At 25.7% G+C, this 26,391-nt stretch overlaps 3 protein-coding genes across 5 annotated transcripts; 1 reads left to right on the forward strand and 2 right to left on the reverse strand.

The window, feature by feature from the left end:
- Positions 1-1,454: 1,454 nt before the first annotated feature.
- RpL37A (ribosomal protein L37A) lies at positions 1,455-3,835 on the reverse strand. The gene is made up of 3 exons (XM_015519248.2): positions 3,676-3,835; positions 3,321-3,449; positions 1,455-1,807 (listed from the first exon to the last, which is right to left on the reverse strand). Exons 1-3 carry the CDS (start codon positions 3,676-3,678, stop codon positions 1,661-1,663), a joined length of 279 nt encoding a protein of 92 aa, XP_015374734.2. The 5' UTR covers positions 3,679-3,835; the 3' UTR covers positions 1,455-1,660.
- Positions 3,836-4,148: 313 nt separating this feature from the next.
- Positions 4,149-7,958, forward strand: LOC107169496 (uncharacterized). 3 transcript variants are annotated; one of them, XM_089225898.1, is made up of 11 exons: positions 4,149-4,532; positions 5,121-5,219; positions 5,296-5,400; positions 5,569-5,685; positions 5,769-5,867; positions 6,217-6,268; positions 6,411-6,529; positions 6,625-6,708; positions 6,877-7,300; positions 7,376-7,619; positions 7,695-7,958. In XM_089225898.1, the coding sequence occupies exons 1-11, from the start codon at positions 4,497-4,499 to the stop codon at positions 7,837-7,839; spliced, it is 1,524 nt and encodes a 507-aa protein (XP_089082024.1). In that variant the 5' UTR covers positions 4,149-4,496; the 3' UTR covers positions 7,840-7,958. The 3 variants fall into 3 exon arrangements, with proteins under 3 accessions (XP_089082024.1, XP_015374735.2, XP_089082025.1); XM_015519249.2 differs by having other exon boundaries at positions 4,150-4,532; positions 7,376-7,958; XM_089225899.1 differs by lacking the exons at positions 5,569-5,685; positions 5,769-5,867 and having other exon boundaries at positions 4,150-4,532; positions 7,376-7,958.
- Positions 7,959-9,330: 1,372 nt separating this feature from the next.
- LOC107169497 (vesicle-trafficking protein SEC22a-like) lies at positions 9,331-17,144 on the reverse strand. Its single transcript, XM_015519251.2, has 5 exons — positions 16,702-17,144; positions 14,792-14,955; positions 11,467-11,646; positions 10,508-10,632; positions 9,331-10,323 (listed from the first exon to the last, which is right to left on the reverse strand). The coding sequence occupies exons 1-5, from the start codon at positions 16,890-16,892 to the stop codon at positions 10,060-10,062; spliced, it is 924 nt and encodes a 307-aa protein (XP_015374737.1). The 5' UTR covers positions 16,893-17,144; the 3' UTR covers positions 9,331-10,059.
- Positions 17,145-26,391: the final 9,247 nt, after the last annotated feature.

Below are 26,391 nucleotides of genomic sequence, written 5' to 3' on the forward strand. Positions count from 1 at the left end.
TTTTTCTTCCCCGGGACTCAATTTACAGAGTTAGGGTAATTTGGGACTCAATTCACCAACCACGAGTTTTCGATATTTTTTAAGAATTGTTCACCTAGTCTTGAATAAATATTAAATATACTAAAGCCACATGGGTACACTGAATCAAACTCTACATTAAGTAATAATTCTACTATTGCAAATCAAAATGTTTATATTATACTTGAATCGTTTAAGTTGGTTATAGATTGATTACCTATAAAAACTATAATTGAATAAACTTTTACATTTAATATGTATAAAAATATCACATTCACAGTGATCAATACAGTGCATAGTTAGATCTTAATATAATCTTAAGACTTCATCAAAATACAAAAAGTGTACGAATTATTTTTTATGTTGAGAATTATTTATAATTATAACCATATTTTGTATTATACATTATTCATGTACCTGAACACAAAGCAATATGTAAGAATATATCATCAAATTGAATGTTGAAATATTACCAATGTAAAAACTATTAAAACTCAACTGAAGTAGTACAACAATAATTATGTTGTCTACTGTATATTATTGCAACTTAAAAACTTCACACAAATAATGTTGTTTAACCATTAGACTTTAAATTTACTTTTCATTAATATTTTATGAGCATCAAGCACTTAAACTTCAAAACTAATGATCGACTATTTTAGTGCTATTATTTTATTGATTTTCTAAAAGAAATGTTACCAATAAAGACAAGATTAATATGTTTTTACACATCGTAAACTGACTGGGTCGATGCAGTCTTATGAGAGTAAAAAATGTGGTCAATTTGTTACATTCAAATGTGTAGGTTTTTTTTCATATATTTGAGAATATTTAACCTATTTAGAATATTTTATAAATTTTATAAACAATTGTATTTATCTTTAATTTTAATGTTACGGTACCCAGAAAATTTTTTTACCAAACAATTGTTTGTGTTTAAATATTATATTGGCATATAAATGCATATTCCTATTTCTTACTCCGTTATATGCCATTATAATATGTAACTTTTAATACCTCACCATTAGAATGTGTAAAAGAAAAATTAAAAAATGCATATAAAGCATAAGATTATTTTTACACATCTTAACATATTTTATAGATTTTTAAAAGAATATTTGAAGGTTTTTTTTTTTAGAGAATATTAGCATCATATTATCGATATTTTAAGATAATATAAATCGTCTTAAGATATCAATGTTAAATCTCATAATCAACTATCTCTACCCTAAACTACATGACATGAGTACAAGATCAAAAATTCAAAAGGAATCTCAAATTAATATATGAATTACAATCAAGCCTTAAATGAAATTTACACTTGATTCTCAATAGTAGCTAGTTATCATATTTTTAAGTTAACCTAATTAAGATATAGTAAAAACTTTGAGTGCACGGAATGAGAAAAAAAGGACCAGAACTGTTAACTGACAATCTACCACTTATTTGTTCAGTGCATTTTTTAAGGAAGTGTCCATGATTTTAAAAATATAAATTACATTTTACAAGGATATATAATCAATTAGTGGTCATCACTATTTTTCAACAAACTTTTACAAATTAATTCAAAGGAAAAGGAAAAAAATTAACAAATCTTTTTTTTTTAATGTCCTTATATTAGATAATGATCAAATGTTGGAAATTACAAGTCGTTCACTTCCCTCAAACGTCTGATTGCGGATCGTACAGTGGTTGCAGCTGTTGTAGAATATACATAAGCTCCACCTGCTACAGTTCGTCTACACCTTTTGCATGACCAAATTCCTACACAAGCTCTCTTCATGGATTCCTAAAAAAAATAAACCATTTTAATATATAATACCAATATTAATCAACTTATCATAAAATCAAAGAAAAAAAAACTCAAAATAGTGAAATTTATAAATTAAACATATAAGAGATAACTGATATGAACTATTAGGAAGTTAAAATCATATGTTGTTTAATTTATTTTGCCTGAATATCAATTAAATATTAATCAATAAAATATAAGGTATTATTGTCTTTTATTTTCTTTCACAGTACTTTGAAAGTATTAAGAGGATGTCAGTATACCATTTGTTTTCTCTCGGATACATACTAAAGGTGGGTCGGTCGCGAACAAACGAATCAAAATGACCAAATCAGTCTAGTGACCGAATTTAATATCTAAATGATTCGGTCATTCGGTCATAAGATTTTTAGATCTTTTGGTTCTCAGTACACTTTGACTCGGTCAAATTGACTGATTATATGATTCAGTGATTTGCATAGATATTAAATATTAAAATATCTATGGTGATTTGGTCACTTATTTTTCTTTATTATTGTTCCGTGTTATTACATAATAAGATAAAGAATTTTAAAAATTACAACAAATTATTATAAAGGATAAGAGTACATACTTTTAAAAGTACATATTCTAGTATGAACTACTTATATTAAGTTATACACAGGGGTTAAAGTGGAAACTCAGTCACCCTACCTCTAAATGTGGTTAAAAAGTGTTCCCTTTAACAAATTATTCGTAAAGTAATGCTGTATTGCTGTTTAATTTTAATTATAAAAATTTATGGTTGAGTAAAATGTCACATTTCAAAAAATTGATTTTGCGATTTAAACCTAAAAACCCGGGAAAAATAACATGATTTGATAATAACAACAGCAATCTCTAAGGAGATTAAACCGTTTAAGGTCTTCATAGTTCGTTCTATCGTTCTTCGTTGTAAAATTGACCGAATGAACAAATCAAATGACCGAATCATTTGACTGATTCGATTCGAATCAATCAAGTGACCGAATCATCCCATCTCTAATACATACTATAAAAAATGTACATTTGGTATATAGACACTGTATTATTATTACTTTTAATATTAAAGTGAGTTCATCTATTATCAAACTGAAAGATTAGAACATTACCTGTGTTTCTCCAACATTACATGTTGGCTATGTTAATTTGAATATAAGTTATGAGCATCAAAATCGTAACAATATAAAAATACTTATAAAATACCATAAAAAGAACAACACAGGGCACATAAATTATGATACACCAAGTACTTTCAATTAATTTAAATGAATGCATTGTAAATATGATAAAACATAAACCTAAAAACAATTGTTTCAAATATTAAACAACAAAAATCACACTAATATTAAAATGAAAATCAGGTATATTTTTTAGTCTAGATCAAAATATGTTTATATTTTATTTTAACTTCAAAATGAATAATAATTTTTTCAACAAGATAGAAAACACAATCAGTTCTCAAAAACTGTTTTGATATCAATTAAGTACATTAAAATTGAAATAGTCTTACTTTTCCGCAGAATGAACAGGTATATTTGCTGTGCTGGGTGATTTCAATTTTCTTGACCATCTTACGCAGCGAGGCACCATATCGGGTACCATATTTACCTACAATTCCTACCTTCTTTGTACGTTTGGCCTGAAAAAATAAAAAAAAATATAATAAGACGAAATATAGTTAAAAAAATAACAACATTTTAATATGGCCATAGTAGTATTTTGACTTGTTCAATTAAAAACAAATACAAGTCAAAAAAGTGAAAAATCTAAATTCATCAAAACACTGAAAACATTATGAATTATTCTCTATAGTTATATTAGGTTTTAGTAAAACGATTATTTAGATAAATTTGGATTAAACATACCATTTTGACGGCGGAGAAACCCTTTTAAAAGTAAAATAAATTAGTTAAACAAGAAATAAGAAATACTAACAAGCAGAGTTAACTTAGGAAAAAGAGATTTTGTGATTGTACATTTTGTGAGGTTAAAACATTTTTACAGTGGTCCCCTGGGACAAAGCATGCATACAAGTTTTCATAATATTATAAATGATTTTTAATTTATTTTTGTTTTAATATCCTACTTAAGATATTTCCTAATTTATTAAAATACATAAAATCATTAAATATTTATTGATATAATTTATTATAATATGTATGGGTAATATTGAGCGTGGAGTAAAAATAAAAATAATTAATAATTATTGTATCATCACAGAATAACAGAATGTGGTATAACTGTTTTGTTGGCACTAGAAAGTTGTAGATAATATATAATCACTTATATTTTTTGGGACGCTTATCTTAATCGTTATCAAGAATCGTTTAATCACGATATAACAATATTTTAAAAATGTCGGTATTTAACTTATAAAAAAAAAAAAATGAACTTAATAATTAAAATTCGACATTATCTACTGTAGTGCTATCTAAAAAGTAAAAATTTATAACTGACAAAACACAATGAATTGACTTTAAAAGTACAAGCAACTGAGGAACAGAAACTTGATGTTAAAACGAAAATATTTTAAATTGTTGTGGAAGTGTAGGACCAACAGTCTGTAATAATTTAATTATACACTGATAAACGCATAAAATGATGAACTATGTTCATTTGTTATTAATTTTTTTTTAAGTTACAAGTAGAATGTGATTATACTTTGTACAAGTGTTAAATTGTTAACATGTTCGAACTTGAAGATTTTGATTTAGATGATGAAGTAAATTTATTTTATACTTTTATAGCTATATACTATTAAAATTATTTTGATTTAATTTACACATGGTTTTGATTTAAAAATTTGTTAGTTGTCGTATGATAAACATAAATTTCATATACATTTTTATCTAATACAATTGTCATAATGTATATAATAAGACTGTAGGAAAAAAATGCTGTTTTATAAAGACAATAGGTAGCTAATAATTATGTAACAATATAAAAACTAATAAATATAAAAGATATATTTAAAAAAATATATAAATAATAAAATATAGTAGTCAATAATATTATTTTTAAAAAAAAAAACTAACTTTGATGACTTGTCGGGAATATTTTTACAGAATAAAAAAAAATATTGTATATTTATAATAAAAAACATTGTATACATTATTATCGCTGTAACTTAATATTTTATGCTATAGCTTTTAAAAGTTTTGGAGACAAAGATTTATAAACTTTTTTTCTCCAAGACTTTCCAGATACTCTTTTTGCATTATCCATATAATAAATACATTATACTGTTAATTATAATAACAATACTTACATTTAAAAGTTACTTATGAGTATCTACCTATTATTTTTTTAGGTATTTCTTAATACCCAGATGCCTCCATTCATTAGTACATCACCAAATAAATCATCAAATTTGAATCCTGTTACTTCGAATTTTGAAGATGATGATGAAGTATAATAACTTTTGTTTAAGTACATTATTGATTTAATTATTTTGTATTTACTAAGTATATTTGTTTATCTAACAGATATTCCTAAATGTATCAAATTCAGTTTTCGAATTGGAATCTTCACACTCTGAAAATATAGAAGTTAAAAATAACAGAACAAAAGAACAAATTAAAAATAATGATGTAAGTGTTATATTCATATGTTATTTATACTAAGATGATAATGTTAGTATATCTTGATTTAAATACTCCAACTTACTAAAGTAAATCAATAATACTCTAGTTAAAAACTGGAAACCAAAAGAATAATAAGTTTTAATAAATTATTTTTTATGCAACTTGATTTTCAAGAATTCACAAAATATGCTTGACGCCCAATCCAAATCAGAACTTACTGAATCAATTAATGAAAGTCAGCCAAATAAAATAAAATTCAATTTTGATGATGATTTTGATTCTGACGATGAAGTAATATATTAAAGAACATTTTTTTAGGAGTACTATCAATGAGTAACTTTATGTTATTTATTTTTAATTAATTTATGTTTCAGAGTTTTTTCAACACATCCAATATAATACAATGTCCTAAGAGTTCATTAAAAGAAAATGGGTGTTTGGTTAAATTGGATTTTAATGATGATCATAAAGAGGTTTTATTCTTTAAAGTTTAAAAACATTATTACTATACATAAACCATCAATAAATTAATCAATCTTTAAATTATTATTAATTAGTGTCGGCCTGGGATATGAAAGGCCTAGGCAGGTTTTTTTTTTTAGGGCCTCAATTGTGAATCACTATTTTATCATTTTGAGGTGCCTATGGTAGAAAAAAAAAAAAAAAAGGTGAGGGCCTTGGCAGCGTTTGCTGCCCTGGCCAGGCCGACACTGTTATTAATTTAAATTTACCTTGACATTATTGTCCATAAATAATTATAATTGCGTAAATCAATATTTATTAAAATATTCAAAATACAATTATGTATATTGCTTATTTCAGGTTTCAATTGTCAACTCTGAAACTTACCAGAAAAAATCTACAAATATAAAAAGTAAATTTACAAGATCTTAATTGTATATATTATTTTTTTTTTTTCAAAAATATCTTAAATAATAATTATTTTTATTCTTAATTTAGTCTTTTACATTTAATACATATTACATTATATTTAATTGTCAAACACTTTTTTTCAGGTTTTAATAAAACTAATTGCAATAGTCATCTTAACACAACTACTACTAGTGTAAAAATGATGACTCCGAAAGGAACCTCTAGAAAATTTCCTGGACCTGCTGGTCTTCTTTCGGAAAACGTAAATACATACAGTTTTATTTGTTGTTAAAAAAAGGTGTTTAATACCTTAGAAGTACTTATTTTAAACATAGTATCCCTTAATTATATTTTCAGGAAGACCTTTATTCAGAAGATCCTTCAAACTTAGAATCTTTGGATAGGTCAATTAACATTGGTGAAAATGATAACAAAGATGAGGTAATTACTCTCAATATTTTTTTAAACAATAATGCATAGTTAAAATGTGAACCATTCTTTAGGGTTATAATTACATTAAAATATAGATACTCATCAATAATATTTTATGTATAATATGCAAAATTTCATTTTATTAATTTTAGTTTGTATTATTGATTTTGTTTCTAGAATTTGTGCATTCAAGCAAATGACTCATCTTTTTCTTCGTCACCATATCAACAATTTCTATCAGATTTTTTCGCTACTGATGTTGATATTTTGTTGGATAAATTTAATGTGGCATGGATAAAACAGAAACTGCTCCCATACACTGCTTCTGGTCGTTTCTTCACAGATAAAATACCATTCTTTGTTTCTGTTTTAAAAGAAATTGACTGTTTATCGCCAGATCCAACAGTTCTACTAGCTGACAAAACAGGATATATTAGAGGAACAATTCATAGAGCAGTTTGGAACCAATTTAGCTGTCAATTAAAACTAGGAGCTGTTTTGATATTATCCAATGTTGGTGTATCATGTCAAAAAATACTTAAAGGATTTACACTAAATATTACTAGTGATCATTTAGTTGCCATTTACAGTTATTCTTCTGGTATTAATGTCATAAATAAACTGTATTTAGATATGCAATGTACTAATCAGAAATAAATATGTATATATATTTTAGAGGATGTTCAAGAAGTAATTGTTACTCGAACAACGGGTATGACAAATGAAGAAATTGTGACTGGAGCCAAACAATGGAACGCATTTAATGCGGAAGAGTTAAATAAAAATTCTCATTTAGTGATAAATAAGAGCCGAATGAATGCGCTTAATAATTTAAAACTACACAACATTTTGACCGATCATAGTTCTCAACCGTCAAATGCCAACTATGAAAACACAAATAATACTCCTGATAAATCAACGCATGTCAAAAGTTTTTTTAAACCAAAAACTCCTATAGCTCATAATTTATTTAAAAATGTTCCTACTGTTTCTAGTAATTTCTTAGAAGAACCGCCAACTAAACGGACGAGAAATGAATTTCAATCTGAAGATCAATATTCAAATAATGAAATCTCTATTATTCAAAATATTTTTGAAGGAATTGATGAAGATGAAATGTTTAATGATTTTTGTTGTTAAAGTCTATTTTCAGCTTCAAAGTAATTTTATTTCAAAGGTGCTTATAATTTAATTGGATTGTAGATTGTAAAATTTTTTTTGTTTTGTAATTAAATCCTATTGTTAGTGATAACAGTCTATTTTCACTGTTGATTTCATAATTTATTGTAAGCTGCATTATTCTTCATGTCTACAGTATAGATATAGTATGACTGACACCCATCTTTGATATATTTTTATTATCTTATCAAATAATAGCTCTCTTGTTAAATGACATATGCACTTTAAATACTATTGATTGTTGTAGCTACAACAAGTTGTGTTAGGTGTACATTGATTAAAAAAAATAAAAAATTTGTGGTACCATTATGCCTTTTATAACAATTATAAATGTAAGTTAAATTGTATGATTAGAATCTAAAGTCTTGTGGTGATATGCTCTTATGTACCAAAACTCAAGTATTTGTAAAGGCACTTATTGGTTCCAAAATTTTTAGACTACCTATTGTAAAATATTGTCATGTTCATTTTTGGAATTGAAAGAGTTGATATCTGTATAATTATACAAAGTCAAACATTGGCATTAACAGCAAAAACTGTTGATAAAGACAATTATTGTTTATGTAAGATTTTTACTAAAGCTACATAAAAAGGAAATCAATTATGTCAACAACATCCAAAATAAAATGACTGAAGAGCATGCATGTTTTATCTTAATTAAAATGTTGTTATAATTTTTCAATAAATACTAATATTTTTTGTTAAAAAAATGATATATAATTTTTTTTTTTTTTTTTAAGTAATACACACCAAGCATTAGTTAACTAATTACATTTAAATTTTGCAACAAAATTAAATAATATATTTTTTATCTTATGAGTTACCAAAAAAACAATAAGCTCTAAAAAACTTTTTGTTTTGGTTATAATTAATTACCTACAAATATAAAATTATAAAAATAAATTAGACCTTCTTACCAAAAGACACATTTATTATTATAAACCAAATATTGATGTTATAACTTTGAATTCAAATTGATTTAAAACATGAGAAACAAAAAGTATCAATAAAAAAAATCATAACCTTACTGTAGTTTATATTAAGGTAAAAATGAACTTGTTCATGATGTTGTAAATTGTTATCACAGTTAGGTGTAATAAATAGTAATTATTTAATTTTCAATATTTATTAAAACATGTATTGTTTACTTTGTATATCCATGACAGAAACTTACTAACTTATATTTACATAAATATTTTGATTTTACTCATTGAAATCTAAAATAAACGTCTTAGTAACAGTTATAAAAAATATAATAAAATCTTAAAACAAAACAATTTTTTAACCAATATTAACTCTGTTGTTTATGATAAAAGTGATAAAATTTTTCCACTTTCAAAATAAACCACAATCAAGACTAGTTTATTAGTAAATTATGAAACAAAAATCCCAACAAATTGAAATATTGAATCCGAATACACAATAGTCTAATCAAATTACAGAAATACTTAATTCAATTGCACTTAATAACATTTATTTATAATTATTTATTGTTAATTATTTTGACACAAGATTTACAAATCTCATTATTATTATTTTATCACAGTAGAACAATAATAATTGTAAATAAATAATATGAATTAAATATCAATAAGAGGATGTCAACACAATATGATTTTCTCTCTTGCACTCACGCGTCACGCGCAACATAGATTCACCTAAAATGGTGTTCATGATATTCCAGTAACCTTAGGACTTAGATCACCTATTCCAAAAATTATTGAGGATAATATAATTAAAAGTATGATATATCAGTTTCATATTTTGTGATTATTTGACTTGATATTCAACTTTTAAAATAAATCTTTAAAAAACATTTTAATTAAAATTATGTTTAAAATGTTATGAGCCAATATTAAGACCAATTGATTCCCTCAAAAATATTATTCTCTATACATTTTGTAATGGGTAATTTTACTCTAAGATTATTCAAAAATAATTCTACAAAAATGCATTTTTTTTATATAGCACATGGCCAGAGACATAAAATAGTGAGCTGACATCCTCATAAATATAAATGAACCAAAGAAAAACTAGATTATAATATTTATTTTAAATTGCAATTTTGTTTAAAAAGTAACATTTTTTATACAATGTTTTATTTAAATAACAGAATAGCAAATTATATTTAATGGGCAAATAGATCATTATAAAATAGTATTTCAAACATTTTATTCATGTTCAAATCTGATATTGTGGTAATTTAATGGCAATTTTTCGTCTAAGTATGCATGTATGTGTCAGTGTAGTAATGACATAAACTAAAATCACTTGCCATAGATCATCACTGAAATACAGAATCCAATCTATACCTAATAGCACTAAAAACAGTGCCCACCCTTTCTTCCATCTATACATTTGTTTGTGCGTAAGAACGTACATCTGAGCTAATCGGAAGAGAATACTACAAAAGTGAAGCCAACCAGTATCCAACGAGTCATCTTCCTGAAACAGTATACAAGTTAATTTTTAATTATGTTAAGTTTAAAAATATTGATTAGCATGAAGATCAAAATTAAAAGGGCCCAGACTTATACACATTTTCTATTCAAAATGAAATTAATTGCATAAATTAGTATTTTTTTTTTTTACACTACAATCCATTATTATTATCATAGATACTTCATACCTCAGTTGTCCAACTCCTCCATGAATCCATTACTATAACAATACTATGGATAATTAGAAAAATAGTAAAAATTAAAGATGTTTTGTCGATGAAAGATAAAGGCTCTAAAGTAGGCAATGGTCCAACTGAAAAATTAAAAATATTGTTAATTAAATATTATTACCTATAATTCCTAACATATATTTGTAAATATAATAAATATTTATAACAATTGTATTTAACTAAATACCAAAACATAGAATGCAAATATTAGGTTTTGGGTATTAAATTCCACTAAATCCATTGCAGAATAATTTGATATTATTAAATGCAAAAGAAGTGATAAAATAGTAGGTACATATATGTACATGATATGTTTAGGAAAACGACATAAGAAATAAAAATGACTTCTCTAAACTATCTTGATAAAATATATGAACTATTGAGATACTATGTATTACATGTAAAATGTAGCAGTTGTCTACTAATTAGTTTATTTAAAAATTAAAATAAAACTTATTTTCTTCAAAATCTAAGAAAAGTAACAAACATTTTATTATTTTATCAACAGTTATAACTAAATTATTATAACTTATAAAGTTATAACCAACAAATTAAAAAAAAATCATTACAATTTATAAACACTAATTTGTATTTCATAACATTATCAATTGGGCAACAACATTTCAAAAAGCATTTATAAGATGTGAACTAAAAGTAAAACTTGATTGAAATTTTTAGTGTTGTAAAACATAGAATCTATACAGGATAGATCGTTATTTTCAATAAATAAATAATTATTAGATTCTTATTTTTTAATTAATTTAAAAATAAAATTTTTAATTAATTCAAATATAACTATATACCTATATTGAAAATAATAAACTAAATTATAATATTTATCAGTATTTTGTATTTATACTATACCTGTACAGTCATACCAATATATTAGCATTTATTATTGCTCTTAAGAAATTTACCTCTAACTGTCGGAGGAATAACTTGTGGAGTATGAATATTATTCTTAGAATTTTCTTCAACAATAAATACTTCTTGAGGTGGATCTAAAGTAATATCACGAGTAATTTCAGCCAAATTTATTCTGGATGTCAGTTGTTGAGGTTTATTATACATTTGTTGAATAGGATGTATAGTAGTATCTAAATGATATTAATACATATATTGTAAGAATATGAATTAATAAAATAATAAATAATAAATAATTTTTTTCTAGGCCCATGAAGTGTTTTTAAGGGGTGTTTAAGATATAGAACTAAAAAAAAATACATAAGTCTAACTTAATTCTATTCCCTTTGTGATTCGAATTGTAGAGATTTGACTGTGTTAATGAACCATGTATTATGGCCATGGATATAGGCAGCATATTATATTTTAAATTAAATAATATATTAATATCTTGAATTGATATTTTTAATTTTTTATAGTGTAAGATCTATTTTTGTGAAGTGGTCACAAAATTGTGTTCATATATTATCGCTACCACATAAACTTATCGTAAACATTATTACAGATTGTATGTTTTTAATAAAACATATAAAACTATACATATAAATACATCAAGAATTTAAAAATCAAACTTTACTTACCTATTTTAAATATTGATGAAATTTTTTTTGATATCAAACCATAGTTTTATGTATTTTAAATATAAATAAATATTTAATTATAAACAATGCCTTATTTTGTTTTGTACAAAAATGTATTTACTTCAAATTTAGTTTATTTAAGTAATAAGATCATAACTGTTAGATTTATTAATTTAACAAGGCATCTACAGACTAATAATGTTTTAATTTGATGTTTCCAGTCCATACTATCTTATTTTGTGATTTGTATACAAATAATACATTTTACTCGAGGACCACACAAAATTACAACATGGGCTACATGCGGGTTACCGACATTTGTGTTTGACCAATAACATTGAGATAAAAAATTTTAAAAGCGGGTAAGTGGGTTATCGCTCTGCTGTACATTGAGGGTGGGGTGGACCTCTGACTAGGGTAGGTTACATTTGAATGCAATGATAGGTATCATTGTATACGAAAAACGATTCTGAACGGAGACGGTTTATCTGTCTAGGATATATTATAGATTATTCAAAATTTTCAAATCTTAGATTTAAAAAGAAAATTTTTTATGAATTTCTAGCTTAAAATAATTTTCGTGATTTTTACGTATGTTTTCAAATTTTAAATTTAAATGCTTGTAAAAAAAATATGTGACTATGTATTTATTTTATTTTTCAACTGCTAATGTAAAAATATATTATGTACCTTGTATTAAATTCTCAAATCTTAGAATTAAAAATAAAAACATTTATGAATTTCTATCTAATATAATTTGAACATTGCCGTAATTTTTATGTATTTAGTCAAAATTTGAACTGTAAATGGTTATAAAAAAAATGTATGACTATACATTTCTTTTATTTTTCAAACACTATTGTAACAATATGTTAGGAGCCTTGTATTAAATTTTCAAATCTTAGATATAAAAGGAAAATACTTTATGAATTTCTAGTTTAAAATAATTTGCGAATTTTCGTGATTTTTACGTATTTTGTCAAAAAAAAATTATGCATATATATTTCTTTTATATTTCAACTGCTATTGTAAAAATATGATAGGAACCTTGTACGTATTAAGTCAATATTTTAACTTCAAATGCTAATAAAAAAAAATTGTGACTATGTATTCTAATAATTTTTTAATCACCATAAGAATAACTTATGGGGAACTTTGTATTAAATTTTCAAATATTTTGATAAGGCCAAAAAACTTTTATCAACACTTCGAAAAAAATTTTTTAGAAAAATTGAAAATTTCAGTTGTCTATAAATATCTAAAAAAAAGCCAAAATATTTCGAAAATTAAACCATTTAAAGAAAATGCCAATCTAAATAGCTGGTAAAATTTTCAAGTAGCTACGACTTATAATTTTTGATAAATAACAAATATTTAAAATCGTTTCAGGATAAATCGTTATCGTTACGCTATTTCGTAAAAATTTAAAATTCAAACGCACTTAAAATTTTTCCTATAACGAATAACGATGCTTCGAGTTTTCTCTATAGCTACTTGAAGGAAAACTTATGAAAAACTTAGTGTTGTATTTTAAAATCCTTAGTTATAAACGCAAAAATTTTATGATTTTTCAACTTCAAAATTACCTGCAAATTTTCGCATTTTCGACAGATTTCGTAAAAATTTAAACTATAAACGCTTATAAAAATAATTGTGACTAACGATTTTTAATTTTTTTAAGCTACAATAAGAACAACTTATAAGGAACCTTGTATTAAATTTTCAAGTTTTTTTGGTCGTCCAACATTTTTTTACCGACACTTCAAAAAAATTCTCAAAAAAATCGAAAATTTCAGTGGTCTAAAAATAACTCAAAAAAAGTCAAAACTTTTTGAAAATTAAACTGTATATAGATAACACTAACATAAACATTTGGTGAAAATTTCAAGTATTTAAAGTGATTAGTTTTTAAATTACAACCATATAAAAAAATAGATTTGGTCGAAAACTGGTTTTGCGTAAAAATTCCCGTTTTTCTGTCATTTTTTTTTTGTTTTTCTCGATTTTTTTGAAAACTGTTGGAAAATATTTACTTTTTACCTCTATAATGCACCAAGGATATTAACTTTTACATCGGAAACCACCCCCAAAGTTTGAAATTGAAGCATTATTTCGACTGTAAGTGAGTGAATGTAACTTGTATAATTTTCTGAGTTTTTAAAATTATATTTTTGATAGTGATTTAATTATATATCTAACAAATTTATGAAAAATGTTCGAATAAAAGTAGAATAGTTATTTATGCAGTCCAATTTGTTTTTGAAATATGAATTTTTTATTATTATTTATGTATTATGTTTGTATTTTTTTGTAAATATCAAATACACTACTAGGTACTAACAGCTATATTTAATAATTTAATATTTGTTTAATTTTTTAAAAAGCTGTAAGTCAGTAAATGCCTTATGATTGCAAGTTTGGCGAAAGAATTTTTTTGCAGATGGAAGCATATTTTGCAAGTTCTTTTGTAAAATTAAAATGGCAGGTAAAATGAATTTACTGTAAACAAAAAAAATAACTTCCTACATAGATTGGAAAAAAACTATGATGTTTATAATAATAATCCTAATCATAATTTGAATGCATTTTTTATCGAATGTTTAAGGGACTTTTTTTAAACTTTTTAAGGATTAAATTATATAGATACAATTTGAAACTTAAAATATTTAAAACTGAATATATTAAATATATATATTACCAAATTCAATAAGATTGTAAGGCCTCAAGGCTTGTTCAACTTTAAAACGGTCATATTTTTTTGTGAACTCTCCAGCTAGTTCTTCTAAAAAGCTGTAGGCTAAAACTTGAGGATATGATGGAATGCACATTGCCATACAAATTATATTCAAACATGGTAAAAAGCTAGAATATAAAATTAATAAGGATAAGCATAATATTTAAAATTGTTAATTTATAACATAGGTAATACCTATCTCATCCACATTCCAACACCATTCATTAGCGTGTTTTAAAATCCCTACTGTTCAAGAAATAAGTATCTCAATTTTAATAAATGAATAAATGATACTTCTATAACTCTTTCAGCCCTATACTATCCTCTTCGCCAAGTATATTCCAGCTCCACTCTGAATTATTTTTATTCTCGTTAGGATGTAAGTTCATTGCTGGGTGAAATTTCTACACCAAACACCAGAGGTCAACTATTTTAAAATTCCATCCAAACAAAAGGGTTTTCAAGGCTGATTTTTTTGGGAAATACTTCTTGAATATTTTCACACTACACCCTAATACTATTCCTAGTACCTTAGCGATCTTCAAACTTGAAAACCAAAATCAACACTGACAAATCGGTTCAGGTTCCTTTCACTCTCGAAAAAAATGTATTCCTTTTTTATTTCTCCAAAGAGTTTCTATCCTATTCTATTCTTAACTTAAGTTCAATATCTAGGTATTATTAAAGATAAAAGTTTAACCTAGGGTTATCACCTCAATCTAAAAGAAAGTTATTAAACACTAGATCCCACTTATTAAGCCCTGTACTATAACTTAAACTTCCACTTTGTTATGAGATACTTAAATAAAAAAATAAATGTCAAATGCTAAGACCAATTTTGTCATATGATTCACAAAAAAAGGGTTGTGTCAGAACAGCTTACCTAAAAAAATCAAAGCCTTCCGATCAATTTCCCTTTGTATAATCACATCTGCTCCTTGGAATGTATCTAATCTCACCCTTTACAAAGACTTAAGTATTGAACCAGTTGTTAGTTTAGTTAAGACCCGCTATAAGAAAATTCTACTTCAAATTACCCAAACATCTAAATTCTTTGATTACAAACAAACACACTATCTCAATAATTTCCAACTTAATACCAACATTTTAGGACATAACTATTAAAAAAAAAAAAATAGTCACTTCTCACTTATATGTTTTAACATGCATAAATAAAATTTATACTAAAAATGACATTATGTTAGAAAATTAAAGCAATTATTTTCTGATATTATTTAGGTATGCTTAAAAGTTAAAATTAAGAACTATTTTTTTTTTACAAATTGCAAGAAATGAATTTTCTGCTAGACAATTTTGATTTTCCCAAATAGCAGAAAGTAATAATACAAGAAAGAATATCTACTTTAGAATAGAATATAGACTGAGAAAAATAATTTATAAATAGTTAAATAGATATTAATATATTATATTATTTTTTATTTAAACTTTGTAATATAATAAGTTTTAATAAACAAATGGGATGATAATAACATTAATTAGGAAAACAATAAAACATATTGTATATTATAATCTATGATATATAATCTTTATTCCTATAACTCATAGAATATTTAGCCCCACCTATATTTAGTATTATTATTTTTATAATAAGAAAGTAATAAGAAAATTTTAGTGAGTATTTTACTTATTAATGAGTATTTGTTTGAAATTATTAATATAGGTGCTCACTGTTCACTGTTATAATTCTGTATATGTTGAATCATTGAATTTAGTAGATATTTTATAATTTAAATGTTGAAAAATATAAATGTAAAGACACAGTAAGTATTATTAAACTTATATGGATGCTTAAATTTGAAATTAGTGCAAAAGCAACAATAGTAATTAAGATATTTAAATAAATGTGTACATACTAGTAGGTTTTATCGTTAGTGCGAAGGAAACATTTATTTTTGGGCATATCAGTTTTTTTTAGAACATTCTTTACGATCTTGTTAATCAATTTCAAGTCGATGGCGCTCTCACCATTAGTACATTGGTAATTGGTAGTGGACGTCAGAGGTAGGATGTCCCGGCTTCTTAAAATTAAAGCATACAAAATCATATCCCAAAATTGACGCACTACCGGTTTCACGTTTAAAATAAATTCATTATTAATTGACAACAGAAATATTTATTACTATAAGTATGTATACATTTTAATGGAAAATTGAGCACTGTAATTCAAGACTATAAAATATTAACTTATAACATTTGGTATGTAATGACGAATTTATATTTTATATTCAATGGTAATTGGTAACAACTAATTTAGTGAATTTACTATTAAATAAAAATAATACTGAGCAACATTATTTTAATAATTTATTATAGTTTTCGTGGCTGTTATCATTTAATCTTATCAAATTGTTATCATTTCACCGACTCAGTTCTACCAGGTCTTTAAATAAATTATAGTATACCATAATAAATGATATGGATCTAATATTATGGGATTACTATGCTATAAGACATAAGTGACCATTGAGGCATTGAACTTAGTATATAGTTCAATGTAGTGACAAACTCAAGCTGAAAGAAAATTACCACTTGCAGGGTATATGAATATTATAACAATTTTTCAATTTATAGAGTATCAGTGTATGTAATAAGTAATATAAAAAAATAAAATAATATTTATCATGAGCAATTTTGAATTAGTCAGAATTACATTTTGAAAACAAAAACAACCAACAGCATACGATAAGATTTACGGTGGATGGTGTGCTGAGGGTTTCCACACCACTAAAGTTTTTTTATATATATATAAATATAGTTTCAAAATCGTTAAAAAAGAGAATTTTAAGTCCTCGCTTTATAACGATTCATCTGTAATTAACTTTTAAAGTTGATGAAGTGCTTGACGAATTTGGTAATAAAAAAAAACTTGATTTTATTTATTAAATGTACTTTTTTTTAAACTTTTCACTTCTCCTGAAAATAAATTCTAAATACGCCACTGCTCAAAACGTTACGTGTTCTTACTACATTTCTATCTATATTTCTATTATTACGGTTTTTATAATTTGCAGTACTGCATCTATTCAGTATGTTTTTTAGAATTTTGTTGCAAAACTGTTTATTAAGGTACATTAAAACAATAAAACAAAAAATGTAAAAATATATTATATAAAGTTATAATCATAGGCGGAGCCAGTCTTCACGTTCAGGGGTGCAAATATTTTAGTCCCTTCTCCTCCTCCTCCAAAAAAAAATTAAAAATTAATACTATACTTTATTATATTCATAATATTACATCACATAATAATTATATACAATGCCAATCACAATATCATACAACGTTTGAACTCCACACTAAATTGTCTGTGCGTTTAGGGGGTGCCACCGCATACCCTGCACATCCCCTGGCCATGCCTATGGTTATAATTAGGGCTCGGATTTATATGTATTTATTTAACCAAAGTATGTATTTATATACAACAAAAATATGTGCATAAATATGTGCTAAAAAATTTATAATATATATTATCAAAAAAAAAAAAAAAATAATAATAATAATAATAATAATAATTAATAATAGAATGAAATGTAATAAAAAAAAAAATATTTATCAACTATCTAATTATCTTGGTTACAATTAATAATCACATGCATTTTTAAATGTTTGAACTCGAAAGATCTTCGATTATGTCGTAAAATTGATTTATGTCAACTGAAAGATCTCTCAACTTCGACTGATGTCATAGGACAATATTGAATGTTGACTATGTCTGAAGGAGAAAGTTCTACATACAATGCAGCTTCAGACGAAATACCAGTCAGAATACTTTTAATAGCTTTCATTTTTGCTAAACCGGAATTTTTTTTTAGTACATTTTTAACTTTAGCGTTTACGATATCGCCAATAATTGGTCCTTGAACTTTTTCAAGTCTTTTTACCGCTTCCTCTACTACATTTAAACTTTCTACTGAAGTTAAGTCTCGAGTTTCTAATTTCATAATGACATCAACCAAAAAATAATAATTAACAGAAATGTTTATTAATTCATTTTTTAAATCATTATTCTCTAAAAGAATTTCAGCTTTTTCAATATACATTAGTTGCATCGAGTTTGGCAACAACATTTTTGATTGTTGGAAGTTTTGGTTTATTTTTTTGCTTTGCAAGTTTTAGATGATCGTATACTTTCAGCATTATTGGTTACACGTAAATTAAGACGTTGTTTAATACACAGATTAAACCCACAAAATTAAAACACGGTCCGTTCGTTAATGTAGGTACCTACACTGGCTCACTCTCAACTGTCAGTACTTCAAACGCAAACACGTTTTATTAAATCGTTATCTTTATGAGGTCATAAATATTCAACATAATATATCGACAGTAGATTAGATTAAGTTTAAAAATTGGTATTATTTTGTTATTTGTTATTTATTATTTTGTACTTTTGGAAACATTTGCCCATCTGTATTAATAAATAATAAATCGTAAATGAACCAATATTTGAAGAAATATGTAGGAAAAATGGAATTATTGAGAAATATGTAAAAACATGTACTTATGGCAAAATATGTAAAAATATGTAAAATAAAATATAGTTCGTTTCATTGGACTTCCAATGAAACGAATTTATTACTTGTCTAAATTAATTTATCAAGTCACAGTAAAAATATGTATTTACATATAAATCCGAGCCCTAGTTATAATAATGCATCGTTACTCCTTTTTTCATTAGCATTGCTACAATACTACATTATATTGATGATTGATGATACTGAATTTCATTTTACGCATTGTTTAGTTGGCATATAAATATATAATGATTAATAATTCATAATAAGTGTGTGGACAGTGGACATAATGATAAGATGAAAATCAATAACTTCGTAGTTATAAGAAAACTGCAGTAATAAATAATTTATCTATCCTAAAATTATCAACTTTTTAAATATCTGGGATAATATAAAATATTTAATTAATTCAGTAAATGATAAAAAAACACAAAACCTTATTTTCCCGAAAATTGGATTTTTGTAGTTACTACTTTCACCAATAGCTAGGCATTATGTGCCTTCTATGCAATACAAGTTACACAAGAATGTATATAAAATGCCTATGTTAGTTTTTACAGGCTAATTTGTTTGAAATATATTTATATTATAATTATTTATTATTTTATTTTATTGCGCTATTAATTAGAATTTGGGTAATTTAGCAGTTAAGTTTAGTTGTTTAGTTACAGTAAATGTCATATAAACCAAATATACTTCAATACTTGTATAGTTGTATTTTATCAGTATCTTAAATACGGTTTATTATGACTTTATTTTAACTTTGCAAAACGATGTATTGAATGGATTGCTGAAAGTTAATCAAATTTCAAGTTCATCCAAACAATGATTCTAAGTGAATAATTGTTGGTATATATAAAACGATTTTAACTCTTAAAAATTAGATAAAATATCAGTTTACCCTGAGTAATCCACTGTCATTACTTATAGCCTATAGGTATTAATTGTATTTAAATATTTACGTTTTTTTTAGCTATTAAAGTCAGTATAAATTATCAGTAATAAGATTTTGGTTAGTTCTATAGTTAGTACCTTATATTCCTATTGAAGTAATTGAAGTAGGTTATAGATAGGTAGTAAGTACATAAATACTTGGGGACATTACATATGGTACTTTCCCGTTGACTCTTACATGTGGAAAGGAGGGTGGTAGCTGTTGTTTTTCATTAGATAGTTGCCAGCCAATAGAAAAAACTATACATGATCAAGGTTCGAACCATCGACGTTGCTCATCGGCATTAACATCTAGCTTCACTCTTCCTCTCAGTTCCGCATAATATAATACAAAGGTCCCACTACGTGGTCCTTTAACAAATTTAATGTGGCCGCACTAAAATTAAAATGTACATTCTAAATTCTAAAATTCAAAATTCAAGAAAAATATTTGTGTCATTCATGAACTTTATCTACAATACCCTTTCTTAATATAATATCCTGTTTTATTTTATTATTCTCCTCAAAATTTAGCGAACAGTTATACATTTTTTTATTTTGAATTATTTTTATCATTAAAAATGTAAAATTTTAATTGTCAATTTGTAATGTATTGAATAGGTTCTTCAACCAAGCCAACCAAGCCCTCCATCTATATGCTTACTTATTGTATAAAAATATTTCTTACAGATTATGCATATTAAAATAAATATGACAAAAAATAAAAATAAAACGTCCCGCAAGTAATTTTCAAAAATTACATTGGCCCTTTCTAATATCTTAGAACCTAGAGCGAACCGCTGACACAATACAATAATATTATATTCTCTGAAGCGTGCGCAGTGGCGGATTTTAGGGGGGGGGGGTGACGTGGCGATTACCCCTCCCTAGGGAATTTTTTTTACTTAAACTATAGCGCCGTATGATAAAAAGAATATGAAATTCATAAGTCATAGCTATAACATTAAACTTATGAATAAATGATATAAAAAAAGGTATTTTTTTTTATATGAAAATCGGAAATGTGTATTCGGTTACGTCTTTGTTATTACCTATCAATCTATGAGACCAATTCGCCCCCTCCTCAAATGATCTTCAGATCCGCTACTGAGCGTGCGACTAGTACGAGAAATATTATTATAGTATAGTATTCATCTCACGTATTAGTTATCATTATATTAATACATTATACTCAGATATGAGGAGTAGTCTTATGTCATAGACAGAGATGATTTATTAACACCTTGTTTCCATGTATAATGGCTGGTTATTAAAAACGCCTTAAACGGTATATTAGAGTAATTATTTCATCGGAATTATAGTTTGTAAATGGACTGATGAAACCACTATTACACTGATTAGATCCCATGTTTTTTTAAGAATAAAATATAATAATTCATTTAAAGAAAAAAATAGTAATTAATACCTGATTTGATGAAGAACTGGTGCTGTATGTATATCCTTCAGCTTGTCATTTACGACATTCTTTTAGTCCTTTTCCTTACTTACGTAAGCGGGAAAGACGTAGAGTGAATGTTAATAATGAAGGATTGTGTCTTAATACCTACAAATATGACTAATGACTAAATTACTTTAATTATACTGCTTTTATTACTGAGCAAAAAAAGATCTGATATTACAAATATATGAAAGTATAAACATAATAATAATAATAATATATAAAATTATTGTTTAGTAATATTAGGTATATAGACTATAGATTAAATATTGAATATTATTAGGATAGGCATACGCACAGGGGTGATTAGGTGGGCTATGTCCCGCGCTGTGAGCTTTACGATACTTGTTATAAGTTTTAACTTAGATCGTATTATTCATAGTACCTAGTATTATATATTTAATATTTATCGGTCTTATTCTGTGGCGTAGACAGTGTGGTTTTTGATTTTTTTACATTACGAAACCTCAATGATTACTACCTAATTAAATATCTAAAAAAATGAAATTACTAAATAATTGCTAGGCGATATTACAGTGAAACTTCTAAATACCGGACACTCTCGGTCGCTTACACGTCATCCGCTATTAAGAGGGGAAATACAGTAAGTACACATTTCACCGTTCCCAAAATTCCGTCCGTTATTTTGAGGTGTCAATTAAAGGAGGTTTCACTGTACCTGTAAACACGGTAGGTCAGTATATTAGAGTATACCATGTTTGTAACGGAAAAGCTGGTCTATCTATTATATGTTATTTTATAATGTTACCTACTATATATCTTTTAATCTTATAATTAATTCCATCATAGCTCCTTAGCATAAAACATATTTTTGTCATGAATTAATATAATATTTATACCTTAAATATTGGGCGATGACTGGTGAGTAAATGAAAATGTATAGTGAATTCAATTTTTATATCACCTAAATGCATTTTTTTTAAAAGTATTATTGACTTAGTTTACTTCGCCACAACAGGCTGCATACGCTTAGGTATATTATGATTATTATTTATTAATGTACCTTAGTATCTAGGTTCATAAAATTCTTAGATAATATAATACAGCTAGTAATTAGTAGGTGCTTAATAATGTACATTTGATTGAGTCCATCACCATTCACCCAAAAACAAATAAGTACCTACCTATAATTGCATATAGCAAAAAAAACTGCATGAGCAATGTACAGTCTATCAAACAATTCATAGTATCATACTTTATGGTTTTTAAATATAGTACTTAAATACCTACATAGGTATTTTTTATATCCGAGAATGTTCATCTTGGATATAGGTAATTTAAGACCTGGATTTTAAATTTAGGCAAAACCGCAAAACTATCCAAATGATTGTTTAAAAAATGTGTATAGATATCTACTTCGCAGTCTTCGACTGATTTTCATCAAATGTTCGTTAATCGATTCAGCTAGAAAATAGTTATTATGATAAGATATATTTATTTATTTATTTTTTATAATTTATTTAAATATACACAATCTGTAAATATTATTTTACAATAAGTGTATGTGATAGATATAATTTTAGTCCAATAATTTATACTTTGGTCTTTGGTTAACACAACGCAAATAACCTTGCTAATAATACATGTAGTTTAAATTTAACGGAGCTTAAAAATAAGTAAATCCACATTTTTTACGTGCATTAAAATTGACAGGGATTCATTGTGGATAATCAGCTAGCAACTAATATTCTACAGGTAAACAACAAAAATATTTTCTTTTTCAGGTTTTAACCCTACTTTTGTCTATGTAATATGTATTTAATTTTTGATTTTCTGTTGATAATTTTAAAATCGACATTTAGTAATCACTAATCAACAATTAAAATTCACAACTCTATTTCAGTAGTGGGTAAACCGTAACTATTATAGGTATAGAATAAGTATATATATATATTATATACTAGCTTTTAATAGCACGTACCTATTTAACTTATCATCAGTTAAATAGCTAACCTAATTAATGTACTGCATTGTGCTATAGTATAGATGTACATTTTTATAAATTTATCGTATGAATGGTTAATATTTAGTGTTATAGGCGCAATTTTAATAATAAAAAACTAAGGGTGCTAAGCTATGCATTTTCTCATTTTTTTTTTTTTTTTTGTAAGAAGAAGTTTTTGTTTCATAAACACGAACATTATTTGAGGGTGTTTATTTTGAAATTGGGGGTCCCAATACCCTCATAGTCCTCCCCCTATTTGTGCCCATGAAAATACAGGGCCATATTAAGGTTTTTAACGCCCGGCGCCCATAGGCTGAAATAAATTTACTACTTAATTAATGAATCATATTGATATTTTACTCCTAAAAGTGAACGGCCTTTCACATCCAATATTTTAAAAATTATCATTAATTAAATAAAAATATAAAATAAATACTTTATTTTTACATAGGTTTACATAAATTAAAACTATTTAAGCAAACATAAAAAAACACACAAGTATATATTATACTGCTCGTATTATTCACTGTTCAGTATATAGTCGTACGTCTTACGTCTTGATTTTTTTATTAGTCTTCAATTATGTCGTCTTTTGATAACTGATAGTAAATTCATATTCAATACTAAATATGGCAAGTGTATTTAACCGATCATGTGACATCACGTAAATCGAAGATAATCTTTTATTATTTTCAAGCAAGAAAAAAAGCGTTTAGCTCAACAACTAGGTAGTCATATCAGTAAATGTATTTATTCTGAGTACTATTTCGATATTGCATATATTGTACCTAATTAAGTTTTTTTTCTTGTAAAATTTGAAGAAACTTGGAGATATTTTTTTTTCTTATCGCATCATAACCAGTTGTATTATGCGTGCTTTAAATTTGGACGTTTATTAATCAATTAATTTAAATTAATTAATTTAAATAGTTAACATAAATATTATGGTACGCTATTCTTCTCTAAGTTCCATCAATAAACGATCGAAAATAACTAAAAAAGTATTAATTTTAAATTTTTGTTTTCCAGCAGTAACTAATCATTATATCAACTATTTCGAGTTTCATCACGAAAAATAGATTTTGTTTTTTGTCATTACTCATTATATTCTTTTACAACGGATTATTCAAGTGATTTTATTTCAAATTCATCGAAAATTTCACGAGCATTTGTAATTTTTCGAATTAATAATCGTATAGCTCAACAACGAGATTATACGATCTGTTTCAAATCTTTGTAAGTTTGTAACTTCTCATTAACTACATATTATTAGTCCTTATTACTATTATTATTAATAATTAACGTAACTATAGAAATAAACATAGTGCAGATTGTCAAAACTTTTAACTTATTGGTTAACATAGTCCATCACCCTAATCAATTTTTTTTTAAACATTGAATTTGAAAGGTATACTGTGTCTATAATATATACGAGTATAATATATTGTAGCTGCTATAGGCCTACATTATATTTGAATACATTATATTTTTGAATAATTTGAGATTCTGAGATTCTCAATTCTGAGAACGTAATCGTGTATACATTATATTATAATATGTATATTAAATTAAAGAAAACTAGTTAGTAGTGTTGATATGTATTATTACATGTATTATATGATTATATTCGCTAGAAGAAAGAGAAACCATAAATATTTAGTTTGGTAATTTTGGCATATTTACTGCAGACTGTAGTAATGCATTGCAAGTTTCCACACCACCTTAGCTTATTAAACGATGATAATCTATGTCATGTTTAATGTCACATGAGGTATTGCAAGAGGCGCGTTTTTTTTATTGTGGTGTCCCCATGTAGGCCTATTCCACAAAGAGGAGAATGGGAGTGAACTGCCGGCCAACGATAATGAGGGAAACTGAGAAACCGTAGGAGATTTATTATGTTACACATAATTTTAGCCAATATAGTAATGCAGGTTAATATGAGTATAAAGAATTGGAGATTTAATAATGTATCTTTTCGCTAGCCGCAATTCTCCCAATGTCCCCTGTGCCGTATTAAATTCAAGACGTTGATATCGTAATCGGTAGTCCTTAAAACGAGACTAACGCCAGACCAGATAAATTAATTACAAAATAAATGAATTCTACAAATAAAATAAATACCTATGGTATTTATACATAGAAGTTGTCTACTGAATTTAACACGGCAGTATTATATTTCTACTTATACATTTGGTAACAGGTAACAAATGTAATATAATGTAGCTACTATTTTATTATGCTATATTATCTAGAGTAATTCTATTCTATTTCTAGCTAATTAGTAATTATTGTAAATTACAGATAATAATATTATTTCTGGGAAAACCGAACCAACAATAACAATAAATTCAAACAAATGAAACCATCTACCAAAAAATGGACAAACCAATAATCAAGCTCACACGACACGACATGGTAACCAGAGTACGTATTGGATACACTAAACTCACAAATTCCCACTTAATGTGTAAGGAGACCGAACACCCGAACACAGTCAAAAATAAACACCAACAAAAACAAACAAAAATTCGGTTGCGGACAAGAAAAAAAGAATAATCGACTTCATCAAGATTGCTGAGCTCACATCAAATATATTGGAACCACTCTCCGTGACTAGGTAGTTAAAATAAAATAATGTTCAAAAGTTAAATTAGTTAAATGTAACAACAC

This window comes from Diuraphis noxia, unplaced genomic scaffold (assembly GCF_037042655.1).
Source record: "Diuraphis noxia isolate RWA-SAM2 unplaced genomic scaffold, SU_Dnox_SAM2 contig0004, whole genome shotgun sequence".
Classification (NCBI taxonomy): Eukaryota; Metazoa; Arthropoda; class Insecta; order Hemiptera; family Aphididae; genus Diuraphis; species Diuraphis noxia.